At 33.9% G+C, this 18574-nt stretch overlaps 1 protein-coding gene across 1 annotated transcript in view; it reads left to right on the forward strand.

Annotated features, from left to right (window-relative positions):
* LOC143198427 (frequenin-2) overlaps positions 1 to 18574 on the forward strand; it is a 170903-nt gene that overhangs the window by 110498 nt on the left and 41831 nt on the right. The window contains exons 4-5 of the mRNA XM_076407625.1: positions 1626 to 1715; positions 12629 to 12707. Of these exons, the coding sequence (XP_076263740.1) occupies positions 1626 to 1715; positions 12629 to 12707 (169 nt within the window). The remainder of the gene's footprint in view (positions 1 to 1625; positions 1716 to 12628; positions 12708 to 18574) is intronic.

An 18574-nucleotide genomic window follows, 5' to 3' on the forward strand; every position in this document is an offset into this window, starting at 1 on the left:
TTAACTCGGGTTTATTACGCTTGATCATCTTCAAACACTGCTCCGAATCATCAACTCGTCGTTGTTTTTGGCAAAAAGGGACCGCGCGGCATCCACTTTGCATAGAGCTTTCTCATAGCCAAATATTCGTGAAAGATATGATGTACATGTTCAGTTAATATCTTTAGAGTGTCTGCTATTTCACTGAATTTCAATTTACGATCATTCAAAATTAGTTCGTGGATTTTTTAATGTTTTCGTCGGTAAGAACCTCTTTTGGGAGTTCACTGCGTTCACCGTCACTGTTCACTTCGGTGCTCATTTCACCACGTCTAAACTTAGCATACCAATACTTGATGGCTGATTTTTCTCGAGCAGTACCCGGAAACTCGCCATCAAGCCAAGTTCTTGCTTCAACTGTATTTATTCTGTTCAAAAAGCAATATTTTATCAACACGCGAAATTTCTTTTATCAATTTTTTCACAATAACAAAAGTTGCTTGACTCATAATGCTATAATTCATAAACTAATGGTCCGATAACTGTCAGATTTATACACGCATCTTTTGAGGGTTAGGGCTAACTAAAAAACAAATGGATTTAATTATAGTAGCGCCATCTATGTGTCAGGCCGGGGACTTTTCAATTGACCTGTTATTTACGATTATTTCTTTACATATACCTAGAAAGTAACTACAAGTTTTCCTAACAGATGGCGCTAGGTTTAAGTATGCAATGTTATGGTTTGACGTATATGTCATCTTATTATACTCAAATCAAACTTCAAAGCTACATATATTATATATTGGGAAGGTAATAGCATCATAGATTTACACTAGAATCAACACACAACAAGAATTTACACTCTTCTTACATCTAGAATGTCAACTTTCGTACTTAAGGGGTGCATTTGCGAAGAGAAACTTTCGGTGAGCGTGTTATAACGTTAAAAATATGTGAGGCATGGTTTTGAAAATTAAACTGCTAATTTTGATGTGCAAGACAAAGAACATTCTGGTAGGCCAGTTTGTAAAAAGTTTAAAGATATGAAACTGCAAGAGTTATTGGATTTATCTGTGTCTTGGTTCACCATGGTGCCCTATAGAAAGTACAAATGCTCCAATGCAGATATTTTTTAACGACAAAAACTTGGGTAATATTTTTTTGTGATTTTTGTCACTTCTCACAAACACCCTGATTTTCTAACGTAAGCGCATTTATATTCCCGAATGCAGTCGCTTGTATTGCTGGACTGGTGGTGCATATCAACCCGGCTCTCTGGTCCCAGTCCACCAGTATGATGATCTTTTTTCTTGTTTTCTTTTCCAGTTATGATCAGTGTGCCAATGTTGTCATCCTCCTGCTTCTACATTCGGCCTTGGAACCCCTTGTATATATTCGGTCTATTGCTTGTATTCACGAGTGTCATAGGCTTACGAATTGGTGTTTGAAAATTGTTAAAACAAATATATAATATTTTTATCTTTTTGTTACCAATAGTTAGGCTGAGCTTCTTTTAAAAATGCTTTATTTTCTATTATACTGAAAAAATATAAGCAACTCGATCAATGAGCAGCATCACTACGAATTTTGTTATGAACTTTTAAATAATTTTATCGATATATTGATAATTACTTTTTTTTCAGGGATTTATTAAAATATACAAGCAGTTCTTTCCGCAAGGCGATCCATCCAAGTTTGCTTCACTAGTCTTTAGGGTATTTGATGAAAATAACGTAAGTATATTGTAACTATTTTGTTTTTGTTTTCTATATTATACAATCATCTATGTTTTGTTTGGATTTAGTATATATTTCTACTATTTACACACGAAAGTTTATTTGACTTAAATTGCGATGATTGGGGGTGCATTTTGGTAGCATTTTTGAGACCGCAACCATTTCTGCAGCTTGAATAGCTTGAAGCCTATTTTCTTTTGTCTAGTTGGCATTCGATTCTTGTAGGAATATACGGTGGCCATATTTACCTTTGTAAATATAAATAGGCATTCATATACATTAAAGAAAACAAATAAGGCTTAATCTGAAGTTTTATTAACAGTGTTATTTATCTCGATGTTACGTTTATAAGACACTAACAATATATTTACAATATAATTTAGAAATATATTTAAAGTTAGTTGAAGTAGTACATAATTTCAGCCACAGCTTGGCAAAATACATACTTCGCTTGAATTTAAATACAAATTACGAAATACTTTGTCACATATATTTAAAATATGAAATTCAAAATATTTTTATATAAAATAAGTCGAGTATTTGAATTATAAAATCCAAAATGCAGTATTTTAACTATTTTTATTTAAAATCCAAAAATAAATTGCAAAATGCAGCCACGTGCTAGAATGGTGAGTTGTGAATAACCAGTCCAGCCTCAGTAAAGGAAGAATTTCGTTTCATAAGTGCTAAATTTTTACGTATACTGGCATGCAAACAGTTTCTTGCAGGGGAATGAATAAAACTTGATAAAGAAAATATATTTCTAGAGATTCTGATCGGAACATGCTGAAAAAGCGATATTACACGCGTAAAACAACTTCGCAGGCGCACACCCGAAGGAACAATTCGGTTTTCATGCCAAAAATTCAGGCCTTCATCAAGCTGCACGCGTCGTAGCAACAATCTATCAGGCATTAAGAAAAGGTCGAAAAACTGGAGCCATCTTTTTAAAGGCCTTCAAAGCTTCCGATCAAGTATAGCATCACGGTCTATTATTCAAAGCGAAACAGCTTTGTCTACTGAATGACCTAATCTCCCTGATAGATTCATACTTGGACGGTAGGTGCTTTCAAGTGAGGATCGATGATGCGGCCTCCTCTCGTAAACAGATTTCCGCAGGGGTCCCGCAAGGTGCTCCACTAGCCCTAGCTCTACTCAACCTCTGTATGGTTGATTTACCACTTCACAAATATTTCCATACGACATTTTATGCAGATGATATCGCTTTTTTTCACAACCGGTTAGTCCCGACGCTATTCGCGGTAGACTTCAAGTCCTTCAAGTTCTGGCGGCTGTAGATAAACCCGAGCAAAACTCAGGCTATTCTGTTCCATCGCAAGAAAGAGTTCCGCGGTTATCGTCTCCAAATCGAGAAAGTCTCCTGGCTCCAGAAGGTATCATAGCTCAGTCTCCAGTTCGACCGTAGGTTCCAATGATCAGCCCAAATCCAGCACGCTGTCTGCAAAGGCAATGGCGTGTGCAGTCTACTCTTCCCACTCCTCTGTGGAAAAAGTAAACTCCCAATCACCTAGAGAGCGACTCTGTATAAAATACTAGTTTGTCTAGTCTGCCTCTTCGGAGTACAGATGTGGTACATGCACGTCTCTGAGAGACAACTTATAGATAGACCTATATATAGACCAAAATATTTTACGTGTGACTGGCCTAAGAACTAAGGTGCCCAGGAAAATGTCTCTCCCTAGTTCCATCTTCTGTTATATTAACTGAGAGAAATGTTTGAGGCAGATGATAATTCCATTACACCATCTACAATTTGACTTACGGTATAGGTGCAGTGTTGCCATCTTTATAGATTGATATATTTACAGATCGCCATATTGCTTATGAGGACTATCGAATGTTATTTTCTTCATAGAACGCCCATTAATAATATCGCTAAATTTATTTATCTTCAAATGACTTTTGAAGCGTATTTGAAATACTAACTACAATCAGCTCAGCGTCAATTATTTGAAACACCAATTACAATTACATAATAGACGTCAAATATTGTTCAACCCTATTCACGGCGATAAGTTACCAGCTATACTGGCTGGTTTAAATTTAATTTACTGAAAGATTTAATTATATTTCTTTTGTATAACATTTTTCTCATTTTGAACGAAAATATACAACATTAGGGAATGTCACCATCTCAAATTGTCATAAAATAGTTTTTCAAAATTAGTTATCATGCCTATTATTCATGGTTATACAATGCAGGGCGTTATATTATTGGTTTGCTCGTTAATTTATCCGTGTAGAATTTACCTTTCTAAACTAAACTGGAGCTCTGTTGTGCGTATAACGGGTATAATTAAATTTCGATATAATTTCCAGCCGAACTGTTTCGAAATAGCTCGGAGAGAGCGTGACGTCAAGTTTCTAGATCGCTGCCATCTTTTACGTGTTAGAACGACAGTATGTAAATATGATCTCAAGTGCTATAATGCGGCAGATGGAGAGACGCGACAAAATTGCCGATAAAATTGTTCTTAGCAGTCGGATGGCATGCCTTATAAATACGTTTTACTTGTTAGACGTCGTGTTTTCAGTTTTAGTAGTTTTTTAACCTGGTTTCGGCGGTGGTCGATGCGACTTTGAAGCAAAATAGTTATCATACGTTGCTCTGGAACCTAATACTTATCATTTTTTTGCTAGCATAATCATTTAGTGGGAAAACGTGTTCATTTCGTAATTTTTTACTAGTTTAAGGCGGTATGGCTATTTCATAGTTCATCTACTAACTTTCACATTTATTGGGCATTTTGGAAATACTTGGGAATATTTTCTTTATTAATCTCCTAGAACTTCTGCCCGTGAGTAATATTCGTACGGTAGTTTGCGTTTGAGCCTACGTACTTCATCCTTTGCCTTCGAGTGCATTGGGATGCACTAATAATCTTTCAGAGTACTTCGCACTAACACTCGTTATGGGTTCTATGGGGATTTGGCGCTGAATAAGTTTGTTGGACATGTAATATGGGGCATCGACGATGACTCGTGAACACTTTATTCTGGAATCTCTGAAGGATATCTATGTTAGATTTGCTAGTAGTACCCCACACTTCAATACCATAGGTCCAAATGGCCTATTAACTTATACAGCAAAACCTTGTTATCTAATGATAATTTAAATTTACGCCCAATAGACGGTGAATGTAACATGGGTTGATTTCGTCTCATTTGCTTTGATACGCCACATTTTCAATTACAATTTGACTTTGTTAAGATGAAGTTGGAGGTTTCTTGTGGCTGATAGGTTGGATCCTCATGTGATGATAAAACCGCTGTATCATCAGCATATGTTGCAACAGTGGTGTTTCTTGATGTCGGTAGGTCAGCTGTATACAATAGATATAACAATGGGCTAAGAACACTACCCTAAGTAACACCCGAATATATTGGGTGTAAGTCAGTGTATTCGTCACTCTGTTTCACAATAAAATGTCTGTCTGTGAGGTACGATTTCAGCAGTTTAAAGAGCGTTTGGAGCAAGAGCTTTTTCAATTTAACATGCAGTCCAGTGTGCCACACCTTGTCGAAGACCTGAGAAATATCGAGAAATGCAGCGGAGCAATATTTTTTATCGTTTAAGTTTTTGTTAATTTGTTTGACTAATCTATGTATTTGTTGTGTTATTCCTTGTTTATTACGCAAGCCAAATTAATGGGCTGGAATAATATTTCTCTCCTGTGCGATAATTTTGAGTCGTTTTGAATAGTTTAGAGATCACAGCTAACAAGCTTATAGAAAGATAAGAGGTGACGTCTTCTCTTTTTTTCGCAGGAATCATGGTGATTTGAGCCACCTTCCAAGTGCTAGGAAAGTAATTAAGTCTTAGCGTGGCATTAAATATGAATGTTATTAATTTGATACACTTTTATGACAACTCTTTTAGGATTCTTCCAGTTATTAGGTCAAAACCAGGATCTGTTTTAAAATTGATTTCTTTGCATTGTTTGTGTTACTTGTTTAACAGTAAATTTCTCATGTGGCAGATCAATTTGAAAAGGAGTGCTAAGAAATTTAACAATGTTATTTTCTTCTGTTGCGGATATTTCAGACGGGTACGGATTAAATACTGCTTTTAAATGTTTAGATAGATTTTTTAAAGTTTTATTTTGTTACTTTCCAGAGAGGATATTCCGTTGCATCAGTTGGCGTTAAGTTTTCTAAATAGATTTTAATTCCTTAATATTGTTTCTTATTTATTAGCTCTTTCAGCTCTTTTTTGGCCTTGTTGAATTTTCTCTTGTTTTCTTCTGTTCTGATTTGTTGCCAGGTTTTTCGCAGTTTTCTATTTTCAGAAATTTTTTGTTTAATTGTGGATGAAATATAATTATAATTAAACTTTTGATATGTCGCTCTGTTAGGTGTTGCGTACCATGCGGCCTCTTGTATAGTTTTTGTTATATTTTTTGTTGCTATCTCTGTATCTCTTTCTGTTTTGAGAGGTAAATTTATAGCTATAAAGCTGTCTAATTTCTCTCTAAATAATGGTTAGTTAGGTTTGGTGTTAGTATTACATACATTAATCCAAATATTTTATACATAATTAATGCAATTATTTTCTACATAATTAATCAATTATCGCTCTATAGCTTTTTCCCATCTTTCAATCAACATGACAATACCGTGTCCAAAGAATACTGATTAGCGTTGGTAAAAATCTCCTGCAACAGTTTCTTTGTTGATATTATCACATAGGCAGTTAGACTTTATGATCATTAATATTCTGTTTTGCTGTCGATTGCTATTTGTTGCTATTCAAGTCAATAACTGCGCTGTTAATTTCCAATTAACAATTTAGCAATTTGTCAATTGAAGGATGTTATTATAGGCAATCCTGCTTTCCAAATAATGAATTAATTCCTGCTTGTATATATTTCTCGAACTGCATGTTCATTGCATTACTTTTTTACTACATCCCATAATAATTCGATCTGATTGAATATGCATGATAGCACTTTGTTGCCATCTTGTTCAACCACTTCATTTGCTGTGAATTTTTTTCAGGCCTACTTCCATGATAGCCAACCTTGCATTTGTAGGAAAACACTAATTCTACTCAAAATACAACGTCATTCCTGTTTATAGCACGAAGAAGAAATATCTGCAATATATTATTAAAAATATTGTGATTGACAAAGTATTAACGTAACATTTACATTTTTCCATGAATTTTTAACTAGTATAAAATACCAAGGAATATGTAACACAGTAACAATTATATCTGGAATTGTCAGTTTCCAGCAATTTCTAAGAGATAATCGAATGTAACTTTACCATATTTTTGCATGATAAAAAAGCACAGATCATCACAATTATTCTTTCCGTTTCGGATATTCGATATTTTCATTGTCACGAACTATTTCACGAACTATTGCCATTTTTCTGGCTGTTCTTTATCATATCTTCACGCTCGATTTAACTAAATTGTCTTGACCGATCCCGGCAGGGCCAAGGTGGACTCTTAAAAGGATCTGCCGGGACGAACCTTTAAGTAACTTCAGCTAACAAGTTAGGGAGATATGGAAAAGTTTTTTTTACTGCCGAGCTGACCCCTGCGGCTTCTAACTTAAACTGTTAAAAGCCGGGGAAAGGTTCCTCTCGTCCTAAATTTAGTAAAATGAAACAAAAAAAGCGGAAGCAAATTAGAAGGGAGACTCTCGGCAGGACCGTCTGTAATTTAAACGCAGTTGTTGATGCTGACAAAAGGGAGCCTCTTGTTCTCTTACTTTTACATTGTCGAGTAAAAATCTAGTCCCAGAAGTTGTAAAAAAAAACAAATCCTTTTTTTGTAATTTTGATTATTGTGTCTTGATTCAGCGGGAAGTAGCGTTGGAATTAAGCAGATTATAAATGTATATTACGAAGTTGTATTAATACGAACGAAAATATTATTACAAGTGTGGCGACCGCCACGACCCTTTAGGCCACCACGAATTCACCACCAGCAAGTACAAAGGTTGGCAACGCCGGTGGATTGGTACCATGCAGTTCCAGGCGATAAAAGATCATTACGACGACGTCTCGTTCTCTTTTCTTTTCTCTGTCTCCTTGTAATAGTACCACTTCCACAGCGCTACCGTACTTCCTCTACCTAACCTAATATCCTTTCAATTCTCCCGTCGACCACATGTATAATTTAATATTAAAAATTAACAGTATTTCTTCAACCAGTGTTTTCAGTTCTCGTGCAAATTCCTTCCAAAAATAGTAGTGAGTGTTCTGACAAATAATCGCAGCGGCGGCCACACATTTCGACCGACTGACCGACCCGACGAACATTCCTACACAAGTATTGTCCATTGCAACCTATAACTCTTCCCCATTTTCAGTTAGCTTATCAATTAAGCCATATTTAAGAACGTTGAGGTAATAGGTAGACAAAAGGGTCTAGGTCTGAGTTATATGGCAGTTGAAATTAATATCTCACATGTAGCGAACACTGTCAAGTTTTGGTCATTTGGACATTGCTTGCAGTAATTTAATTAACTGTTTTCTTTAGCTAGATCTCTTTAATTAAGTCATTTAATTTTATCGAATTGTACAATTCTGAGCTCATCAGATGTAGAGCGTCATTTTCGAATCGTGAGTATTTTGGATGTGAGAGGCGTTATTTGATTTATGATTAGTTGCTTCAATTACAAAAAGAAAAATCGGGTTAGATGAACGCTCAGAGAAGGAGAATCATCCCAGTCATGCCAGTAACCAGGCTGGCTATGACTGGATGTCTTCTGGTATAATTTCTAAGTTAGTTACTCACGAGTCGGTAGGATTAAGGTCGAGGACCGTGATTCCGGGTCTATGTTAACCAGTACGACTCGTCTGGATAAACAATAGTCGATAAAAGAAAATTCGGTATTATATAAAAAAAATTAAATAACACTTTAATTCTTGTTTCCCTCGTTTCAGTGTTCAATTGTTAAATTATTCTGATATTAATGCATTTTTCTATAAGTTTGTTTCTAGCTGTTACATCTTCTGCTCATACATTTTAACCAAATGTTTATGTATATGCTTAACAATTAAACACATATTCCATTCACAAAAATCTTTCACATTCTACAGTACGATTTCTTACAGTTATCTTTTATTAATTATTTATTCACCTTTAGTTGTTTCCACTCTCAGTTCTGGAATGGAATAAATAATATTTTGTGATCATATTGTTTAGCTATTTGATCTACTGTGTTTCTTTCTTTAGGCCTATTTCTAAAAAAGTAAATTACATACAATTTAATTAAACATTCCATTTATATTTACAAGTAATAATTTGAAATAGTTCACTGTTTAACATAACATCTTCAAAACTTAACTTATATTTGGCAAACCATTCCTTAAATACTGTTTGTTGCTCTACTTGTTAAGAATATTTTCCTCCAATATGCTATGGTATGGTGTATTGTTCCCACTAACAACTAATGGTCGAAAAAAAACATTAGTAACCCTTGGACTTGGAAGAATACAGTAACTCTACTTCAGGAATATAACTATAGTTATTTGCAGCATAATGAACAATATATGTGCAATGAAATATTAAAAAATATTATAGCTAACAAAACCTGGTCAAATATTATTCTTTTATATTTTTCCATCAAATTTTGTTGTCTATTTATTCTCTTTTAAATAATTTTATAAATTATTCGTCTTGCTGAGTTTGACAAATTGTTCCATTTTCAAATATCTATATCTGGTCTGCATACACAAATTAAAATAAAAAATGTTCTATATTTTATACCATTTAAATCCTACTTTTTCTAATAGCATATGAAGGGATGACGTACATCTCTCCAACAGATGCAGCGTTTTATGAATACCTCTTAGACAGCATTTCCTGAAACATTTGTATTAAATTATGTTTATATCGAAAATAAATTTTATAAATTTAATTATACTTTGAATTTCACAATTTCATCTTGATTTCATCGCCCACGTAACAGGTCAATTGAGAAGTCCCCGGCCTACCATAGTAAAACATATTTTTGGCAAAATTAGTTTTTTTATTCAACATAATTCCCTTCAGGAGTGGTACACTGGTTATAGCGACCATCCAACTTTTCGATGTCATTTTTGTAGTACGATATGTCTTTTGAGTTTCGGTGATCACCTCTTCATTCGACGAAAATTTCCTCCCAGCGAGCATTCTTTTGAGATTTGGGAACAGGAAATAGTCGCTGGGGGTCAGATCTGGAGAATACGGTGGATGTGGAAGCAATTCGAAGCCCAATTCATGGATTTTTGCCATCGTTTTCTCTGACTTGTGACAAGGTCTTGGTGAAGCAGCATTTTCTTTTCCTTCAGATGCGGTTGTTTTTCGGCGATTTCGTCCTTCAAACGGTCCAATAACGCTATGTAATAGTTTCTGTTGATGGTCCTTCCTTTTCCAAGATAATGAAAATTATTCCATGCGCGTCCCAAAATACAGACGCTATAACCTTGTCAACCGACTGTTGCGTTTTCTCACGCTTTGGGGCGGGTTGATCGTGTGCAGTCCACTCGGATGACTGTCGACTGGACTTCAGAGTGAAATTATGGAGCCATGTTTGATCCATTGTCACATATCGACGCAAAAACTCAGGTTAATTATGCTTGATCATCTTCAAACATTGCTCCGAATCAACAACTCGTCGTTGTTTTTTGGTCAAAAGTGAGCTCGCGCGTTTGTTCATAGCTTTTTCGTAACCAAATATTCGTGAATAATATTATGTACACGTTCAGTTGATATATTTAGAGTGTCTACTGTTTCATTCAATTTCAATTTACGGTCATTCAAAATCATTTTGTGAATTTTTTGATGTTTTCGTCGGTAGCAATCTCTTTTGGACGTCCACTGCGATCACCGTCCTTGGTGCTCATTTCACCACGTCTAAACTTAGCATATCAATCCTTGATAGTTGATTTTCCTGTTGCAGTGTCCGGAAACTCGGCAAGAAGTTTTTTGTTCAACTGTATTTTTCCGTTCGAAAAGCAATATTTTGTTAAAACGCGAAATTCCTTTTTATCCAAAAGGTCCAAGATATCCAGTAACTCCTTGAATATTTCCACCAAATATAAACACAGGTCTCTACGCCATCCTATTTTCTATAATAGCCATCTGAAAGTAGAAAGTAACGAATTTCAGCTTTGTTTCTGAATTTATACCTCGGGCCACCTAGCTGCAAATGAACAAACTAAAACATTGTTTCGCATGCGTCCATTTAAGATACCCTTCTAAATTCTCAATATTTTGTGATTTATTCTATATATATTTATTTAATAGAGTGTTATTCATACAACTAACATGTCAATTGAAAAGTATCCTTTTAGATGGCGCTACTAGATCTAAATCCATATATTTTTTAGTTAGCCCTAACCCTCAAAAATGCGTGTATAAATTTGACAGCTGTCGGATCATTAGTTTGTGAATTATAGGATTTTGGTTGAAGCAACTTATGTTATTGTGAGAAAAATGGATAAAAGGGAATTTCGCGTATTGATAAAATTGCTCTTTGAGGGGAAAAATACAGTTGAAGCAAAAACTTGGCTTGATGCCGAGTTTGCGGGCACTGCCCCAGGAAAATCAACCATCAAGAATTTGTATGCTAAGTTTAGACTTAATGTTTGAAATGGTGTTGTTGGTGAAATGAGTACCGAAGATGGTGAATGCAGTGGACGCCCAAAAGAGGTTGTTACTGATGAAAACATTTTAAAAAATCCAAAAAAAGATATCAACTGAAGGTGTGGATTATATCATTCACGAATATTTGGGTCTGAACAAACTGTGTATTAAGTGTGTGAGGGCGAGCTCATTTTTGACCAAAAACAACGACGAGCTGATGATTCGGAGCAGTATTTGAAAATGGTCAAGCGCAATAAACTCGAGTTTTTGCATCAATATGTGACTATGGATGAAACAACGCTCCATCATTTTACTCCGAAGTCCAATTCACAGTCATCTGAGTGGACTGCACATGATGAAACAGCTCCAAAGCGTGGGAAGAGGCAACAATCGGCTGGCAAGGTTATGGCGTCTGTATTTTAGGATGAGCATGTAATAATTTTCATTGACTCCTTTGAGAAAGGAAGGACCATCAACAGCGACTATTACATAGCATTATTGGACCGTGTGAAGGACGAAATCGCCTAAACCGGCCACATTTGAAGAAAAAGAAAGTGCTGCTTCATCAAAAAAATGCACCGTGTCACAAATCAGTGAAAAAGATGGCAAAAATCCATGAATTGGGCTTTGAAATCCTTCCTCATCCACCGTATTCTCCAGATCTGGCCTCAGCTAATATTTTCTGTTCTTAGATCTTTCTAAGAAGATCTCTAGAAGAGAAAAAAGAAGAGAAAAGACCAATCGTATTACAAAAATGGGATCTAAAAGTTGGAGGGTGGCTATAACCAGTGTTGAAGAATCATCTTGAAGAGAATTACGTTGAATAAAAAAACTCATTTTACCAAAAAATTTGTTTTAATTTGGTATGCCGAAGAATTTTCAATTCACCTGTTAAACTAGAACTAATTAATTCGCAATTCATCAATCAAATAGAGGTGATAACACTCCACTACAACGTTAAATGGTCAGTATTAATCGCCACTACTCCCAAACGTAACTTCTTTTAATTATAATCCCGCAAACAAGGTAATTAATAACGTGGGGCTGCATGAATACGTCCCCGCGAAACGGAACAATGCCATAGTTGTCTCCCATAACGAAAACGAACGGTCATATAATCCGGATAATATCCAGGGAAAATGGAAATTTCGGTTTGTGTAGATCATTTAAATTGGAATTGTGTACCGTTTTCGTGGAACGAGCGGATCCAATTCAATCCGTAAACGTCACTGATGTTCTTGTTAAGCGCCCGACGTTTTTACCGTATACATGTTGATATTAATTCCCTCGTGTCTTCTTTCAGGACGGTTCCATAGAATTCGAGGAGTTCATCAGAGCACTGTCGGTGACGTCGAGGGGAAACCTGGATGAGAAATTACATTGTGAGTATCTATTTTATTAGTAATTAATTAGTTTTAATGGAATGGCGAAGGAACTTTTTAATTATCAGTTACATGAACTATGTTTCGTCTTGTTGTTTTTAATCGATTTATGATAAAAATGTATATTAATATAGAATAGTTTTAAGTAAACTATGTTTTCTTTTCACATTTCACACTTTTTTTAACATTGGAATATGTATATATTTCATATAAAAATTAATTATGATAAAATGGTGAAGGAACCTTAAAAATGTGTAAATCATGATTAATTATTTATTGTATACGTTTAGGTGGATTTAAAAATTATTCATCCTTCCGTTAATTCCGGTATTCTGATAATTTTTTCGTTTTAAATATGTATTTATTGTGAAAAATTGTTACAATACATAATAATCAAAATATTTTCCATCGTTTTCAACAATTTTTCTCCATCTTTCTGGCAACATGACGATACCATGTTGAAATAACGATGTTAGTTTGACATCGATCGATTCCCATACTTCTTCAGCATTCCAACCGTGTGCCAGTCAAGCCATGCTATATGAATAAGTATTAGTAAGAAAATGTAATGCCTGAGGATTACTGAGGAAGCAACAGAGCTTTCTATTAGATATTTAACGATGTATTTTCAATACAAACATACATTTATTGTGAATAATTGGTATACTAATCAAAATATTTTCCATCTTTTTTAACAACTTTTCTCCATCTTTCTGGTAACATGACTATACGACTAACGTTGAAAGAACGATTTTGGTTTGGCAGCGATATAAACATCGATCAATTCTCATACCTATTTATTTTTAAAACCGTATGTCAACCAAGTCCTGCTGCATCTATCTGATCAAGTGTTAGTTAAAAGGTTCTATGCCTGAATATAGCGCAGGATGCGACAGAGATTCCCACTTGAGCTTTAATAATGCATCCTTCACATGTTTGTAACGTGTGGCCAAGCATTGTTATGTAAGAGGATGATTTCCGGCTTGTTTCTCCTTATTGCTGGTGTTCAACTGACGTCTCTAATATCTTCAGTAGCATTTTCATTCTGTTTTAGCAGCTCGTTCTTTACTGATCCCAGCATATGCGCAGTAAGGCTTCTTGGTTATGGATATTCGGCTTCGGCGTCAGCCAGTTCGCGAAGTAGTCATTTTATCCCATTCCTTTGATATAGTTCGTATATATTTTGTTGAAAATATAAAGCAAATATATTAATAGCACTAAAATTGAAAGGTTTTTTTTTATTCCGTTGATTCTTAGACAGAAACAAAAATAAATTGCGTGGAAAGAAGAAAGGGCAGCGATACCTCATATTTGAATTGTTAATAAGCATTATTTCTGTGGCGGATCAATACATCAATTCAATAATACACTGCCGATACGGTATCAATAGCGAAAATATTCGCCGGGAAGAACATACAAAATACTTAAACCGTAGGTTAACTTGGTAGAAGCACATCTGAACCAAGCGTAAACAAAACAAACTTGGCATTAGGATCCTTAGTGTCAATTGGTTAACAGATGTCGCTTCTTTGATTTAAACAATGAGAGTAAAATGACTATATCAATCCATCAATCAATATAATTCCATAAGTAAGTCAATCTGGACATATGGCAATAAACTATGGGGCACGGTAAGTAACAGCAACATAGAAATATTGGAAATATTCCAAAACATTATTTAATTCCACATTTTACATATATAATGTCAGTATGGAAATTGTACAGGAGATGTTTCGTGGTCTGGTTTGGCAAGATCTGGATTGGCTGAGAACAGGTGTGATTAATTTTGACGATTATGGGTTATTCTACAATCAAGTTCCTGGTAGAGGTTTAATGGTTTGGACTGAATAAAGTTACTGCTTCTGGTTCATTGAAAAATTTCTGTGGGAATAGAAAACATATCCCAATGTAGATTTTTTAGCGCTAACGACAATGTGCGTTTGCAGGCGCTGCATATGTTATATCGACCTTCAATAGCTTTTTCTAATGAAGGCCCACGAATCTTTTTCATTGCTTTTGAAGAAATGTTTAGTTTCATTTATAATTTTGTATCATTTATAATCATAAACATTAATCTCAAAATAACTGTGTTATTTAGTATATATTATATTTAGTATTCTATATTTCTAGTAATTACTATAGTTTACCCTTTTTTCATTTTATTATAAGTTGATAATAGAGATTTACAGTCTTAGTGAAAATTAGTCCATCCAAAATCATCATAAAATAATAAATGTGAAAATGAACGAGCTATTCAAGTAATACAATAAACAATATATATATATATATATTTATTTATTCATAAGTTGAATTGTTTCCGGAAATGTTCCATTCTTGTTCAAATGTATCCGCTAATTTAGGACAGAGATTGAGAAGTAGATTTCTCTCTCACCAAAACCATTCAAGGAATTAGCGGATACATTTGAACAAGAATGGAACATTTCCGGAAACAATTCAACTTATGAATAATATATATATATATATATATATATATATATATATATATATATATATATATATATATAAATAAATATAAATAAATAAATATATATATATATATATATATATATATATATATATATATAAATAAATATAAATAAATAAATATATATATATATATATATATATAAATAAATATAAATAAATAAATATATAAATAAATATATATATATATATATATATATATATATATATATATATATATATATATATATTGTTTCCGGAAATGTTCCATTCTTGTTCAAATGTATCCGCTAATTACTTCAATGGTTTTGGTGAGAGAGAAATCTACTCCTCAATCTCTGTCCTAAAACTTCCCTTAACGGATAAATGGATGCTTTTGGGGTTCTTTAAACATAATCCTGGCTGCTCTTTGGTAATAATATAAACGATGATTCATCGGCCCACACCATTTAACATTCATCCAACAAACAAGTGTCCAGGTTTTATGATCGTTGCAGTACCTGTTTCGCAGCTTAGATCGCTATGGAGAGTTTTGCAATCACAGTCCCTCCATGAATGTTAGCTTTTTGAAGCCACCTTCTTACTGTTAATATTCAACTGAGTGTTGAGTTCTGCTGTCACTCTTCTGACCATAATCCCTTTTAATGACCGACTAAGTATCTGTCTTTTATTATTGATTTATTTTTGTGTATTCTGTTATTATCGTAGATATTGTGGCTCATGAAACGTGAAGCGATCATTCAGATATCACAGACTATCGATCGCTTGTTTTAACCTTGGCAGAATAAATCAAATCCGACCTAGAAAAAACACATGTTTTACTTCAAAAATACAAAATACAAAATACATTTAAGTTGTATATTAGAAATATTAAATATAGTATTTTATACAAACTACAGTCAGATGCTAGATTATGTAATAAGTAATAAGTAATAATAATAGGTAAAAGAAGATATTCTTTCCATGAACACTAGATTTTAAATATGCTACCAGGAAACAGTTTGTTGTTGGCCATAAAAAAATTGCTCAAGAAGACAATCATTCTTTGGAGATTACGGGGCAGTGATTGGAAGCAGGACGAAAGTAAAGCAGTGATGGTTACATGATGTGACGTGATTTATTGATGTTATATAAATTATAGAAAATATAATAGGTAGGAGGGGAGAGCAGTGCAGAGTTACCCTAGACGCCAGGGCAGTTGTTGGTACGCTAAAGGATGGCCAGTGACTGAATGATATAAACTACCCTCCAAAACGATAGTAAGAGTCGAAAGTCATGTGACGTGCTTATCCGCATTCTTTGGCAACTAGCTTGATATCTGTCACAGACGATAGTAAATAAGTGTATAAGGTGTGGTTTATTAATAAATTATTTTAATTTTGTAGCACTAATTTTATAAATTGCTATGGAACAACCTGATTTTTATGTTGAATAATCTTACAACAGAATTTGTTTGAAAACTTATAGTAAAGGCAAGAATACAAAATGGTCCTAGTTGTATACTTTATGCCCAAAAAGTGGACGATTAAATAAAATTATTAAACTACTTTATAGAAAGTGTGAAATAAACTGATAACATAAGATTTGAAGCTTTCTTTGTTTCGGTTTATATAACTCCCTGGAAGAGATAAATAATGCAGAAAAATTTAAATTTTATATTGTATAACGAATTTTATTACAACAAAAGGAACAAAATAAACAAAAATAGTAATTTAGTAAGGCATAATTAAGTACACGATCAATATAAATAAAATATTAAAACAAAAATTAGAATAAATGCAATTTATTTTAAAATAGCATTTATGAGAATACGAATTCTAAATACTGATGGACTAAAATTAGAAAAAGAGTGAGGTAATATATTGGGCTTTGGATAAAACATCTTTAATCTTTTTTTTTTTAATCTCTGAAGTATCACCTTTATGTTCTTAAATATTTCGTTTTGAGAATCTTGATCCACTGATTTCAAAATTATATATATATTGTATATTCCATTACTAAGAACATTGATCTCATTTATGCTTCCGCTTCTCACTGTATATATTTTTCTTGTCATATTCTTTCAATGTCTTGGTTATTTTGTGATTTAGTGATAGCATTTTCTCCTAGAGCACTTGTTAAGCCAGCTGCAAAAAATTAGTGTCCAATTTAGAGTATTCTTTAGTATTACAGAGTCCAGAGTATTCCTTATCGTATATTCTAGACAGCTACAGACATACTCGTGCACACAAATCTCACATACTTAGTTGTTTACTGTTTTATAACTATTCTCACATATTTGGTTTACTTATAAATGTTATGTTTTATTTTAATATTTTACTTCAAATTTGCTTGTATGATAAATGTAACATTATTGATTGACAAAATTTCTCCATTAAATTATAAATTATTATATTGCCTCATTAATCTTCTGTAAACATAAAACTCAAAATATACGTCCTAACCACAAATGTCGTGTCTAAATAACGAGTAACTGTGAAATTTGTCAAGCTAGCTGAATGGATGAATGCGCAAGAGCATCTTGCAGGACTTTCTACTTCTACTGTCATCTTACCCTTAAATGATATTCTAGATCAACTCGTAATTTCCAGATCTTTGTTATCGGTTACTAGTCGACGCTACTGGCACTCCGCCCTTGTTTAACATCTGGGATAATATTTTTTATGTCCCTTCTCGCGTTGGCATATCAGGAAACCAGCGTGCCGGTAGTGCGGCTAATTCGGCAACCTCCTCTCCCCTCCCCATCAATTTCGTTGGGCTCAGGAGGCCAACCACAAAAGGCTCTTTGAAACTAAAGCTGAATTTTTATCTTCTTTTTACGTTCATACCTTAGTTTTGAATCGACTGACATTGGGTCACTACCATTTTTCGCATGGGCACATGATGACTTCGAGCCCGCCTGCTCACCATGAGTTCGGTCTCCTTGCTCTTATTTCTCAACATTTAGTCTACCACATACTGAACGACTGTCAACGAGTCACCCAGATTAGAGCTATATATGGACTGTAAAATTTTAGAAATACCTTAACAGGAGTAAATATAGACAGATACCTCAGATTATTACGAAAAATCGATTTTCTTCATAGAATTTAGCCTAGGCTAAGATAAGTGTCACTGACCAAATAGCCATTGCCACTTCAGTATAGGTGTTAGTGTGTGCTGTGTGGATAGAGTCTCTGCTTCGTTATGGTTGTGCTTGTATTCTTGTATTTATACCAATATTAACAATATATATATATATATATATATATATATATATATATATATATATATTGTTTATTGTATTACTTGAATAGCTCGTTCATTTTCACATTTATTATTTTTTGATGATTTTGGATGGACCAAGAATTAATTTTCACTAAGACTGTAAATCTCTATTATCAACTTATAATAAAATGAAAAAA

This window comes from Rhynchophorus ferrugineus, unplaced genomic scaffold (assembly GCF_030347505.1).
Source record: "Rhynchophorus ferrugineus isolate W39M unplaced genomic scaffold, kcgeb_rfMv2 rfM6, whole genome shotgun sequence".
NCBI lineage: Eukaryota > Metazoa > Arthropoda > Insecta > Coleoptera > Curculionidae > Rhynchophorus > Rhynchophorus ferrugineus.